The sequence below is a fragment of the Vigna unguiculata genome, chromosome 5, assembly GCF_004118075.2.
Source record: "Vigna unguiculata cultivar IT97K-499-35 chromosome 5, ASM411807v1, whole genome shotgun sequence".
In the NCBI taxonomy this organism is placed as follows: domain Eukaryota; kingdom Viridiplantae; phylum Streptophyta; class Magnoliopsida; order Fabales; family Fabaceae; genus Vigna; species Vigna unguiculata.
Window position 1 is genome coordinate 11,599,282 of NC_040283.1, and position 1,803 is coordinate 11,601,084.

Below are 1,803 nucleotides of genomic sequence, written 5' to 3' on the forward strand. Positions count from 1 at the left end.
TAAAAGTGTGAAAAAAGGGCATAGGCCCATTAAATAAATAGTGGTGTTTGATAGTTATGGCTTGTCTAAAGCCATATGCATAGTTGGGATGGCTAACAGTGGCACAACCTTGTTAGGGTGAATATGATTATATGAATGGTTGATAGTAGTGAGATGGACCATCTACAGAGGTCAAAAGATGAAAGAACAAAACTCACTTATACAAATCCATGTCAAGGAGTAAATCACCCCAATCCCATTGGTTTCCACTCCCCTCCCCTTTCATCACATCTTCAAACCCTTCTAATTGAAAATCCATTGAATATTCATTAACAATTCCTTGTTGGTCCAAACATGCATATATGTTGTCTTCCTGTGATTCAACCACTTGGTTCTGTCCATCAGCATCATATGTCAGTGAGGACATGCTGCTCTCTTGCTCAACCACTTTCTCTCTTTCAGATTCTCCCTCACCCCTTCTTTTCACTGAGCTTGAACCAATATTCCTAGCCTGAGGCCTAATCACTTCAACATCTCTGCTTCCACCTTTTTCTTCTGCTTCTTGAGCATTTAGTCTTTTGCTCAGATGACAGTTCCAATAGTTTTTCACATCATTAGCAGTTCTTCCTGGTAGCCTTCCTGCAATCAGTGACCACCTGAAACAATGGATATATGCAATTTGTTTACTGTATGTATTCAAAGGTTGTCTTTTCTTTGTCCTTTCCCATGTTTTCAAAGTGATTCAAAAGGGCTCAAAGATATGAAGATGTTGATCTCTTTTTATTGTAAATGGTACATGTTATACCTCTATGCTTGCTTACAAAACAGAAACACCAGCATATATTAAGGTATCTTTGCAAAAGCATTAGTGCATGCTATTACATGATGAAAAATACTGAAAGAAAGAGCACAACTTCTAAGGTAACCTGTTGCCTAATAATTTGTGGAGTTTGATTATCATCTCCACTTCTTCCTCCGCAAAATTTCCCCTCTTGATGTTCGGACGGAGATAGTTCAGCCATCTTAGCCTGCAACTCTTTCGACACCGGTTTAAACCTTCAACAAGTAACAGATTTTGTGAGATGAAAAAGAATTGTAAATAGGAGTAAACATGTTTCTATGTGAAAAGGAAGTAACCATAATCACCGAGTCTTTAATTTCTGCATTGGTTTGATACATAAATTTCATAAATGATAACGAATTGCTAAAATTGACCAAACCATTTCACTGTTAACAAATTATTGGAATTGAATTGAGTTTACCGGCAAGCAAAGGAACACGATGCCACTTTCCTTCTCCATATTGTTGTATGCATTTCTTGAGCAAGTGATCTTCTTCTTCTGTCCACGCAACACCACCCATATCTCTTCTCAGCTCCACACTCTGGGACCTTTTACTTCTCTCACTTTCTTAAAGCCACTAGTACTGCTTTTATATATACATATATATGTATGGCATATATGCACCTTTTGTTACTTATTGTACGATGTACCAAACAGCCAGCAAGGCAGTAGCAATATGCCATTTCGTGCCTCAAAATCATAGTAAATGGTCCAGTGCTCTTTCTGAAACTCTGAGGCTATGCTCTATGTTTTTAAATAAACATCATAAGTATATGATGGTGGTCCTGAAATTTAAAAAATCAAGACCTTTCCTCATACCAGAAGCTTGTCTAATTCCTATTAAAAGCCAAACCACCCCATATGTGTGCCTAGTTCATTTGTCATCTCATTTGGATTAGGACACTCTTATAATTAACGACATGGATAATTAGGTTCTATAATAAACCAAATTTTAAATTAATAGGGGAAGCTCCATCTTAAT

The 1,803-nt window shown here is 37.1% G+C and overlaps 1 protein-coding gene across 1 annotated transcript; it reads right to left on the reverse strand.

Annotated features, from left to right (window-relative positions):
- Nucleotides 1–1,524, reverse strand: LOC114184289 (transcription factor MYB113-like). The gene is made up of 3 exons (XM_028071580.1): nt 1,242–1,524; nt 906–1,035; nt 1–635 (listed from the first exon to the last, which is right to left on the reverse strand). Exons 1-3 carry the CDS (start codon nt 1,339–1,341, stop codon nt 194–196), a joined length of 672 nt encoding a protein of 223 aa, XP_027927381.1. The 5' UTR covers nt 1,342–1,524; the 3' UTR covers nt 1–193.
- Between the last annotated feature and the right edge of the window lie 279 nt (nt 1,525–1,803).

Bases quoted from the DNA above. Each gene is read 5' to 3' on its own strand.
- LOC114184289 (XM_028071580.1), bottom strand. From the start codon at position 1,341: ATGGGTGGTGTTGCGTGGACAGAAGAAGAAGATCACTTGCTCAAGAAA. The intron at 1,036-1,241 runs GTAAACTCAATT...TACTTGTTGAAG, and splicing joins TCGTGTTCCTTTGCTTGCCG to GTTTAAACCGGTGTCGAAAG. The intron at 636-905 runs GTTACCTTAGAA...CCATTGTTTCAG, and splicing joins CACAAATTATTAGGCAACAG to GTGGTCACTGATTGCAGGAA.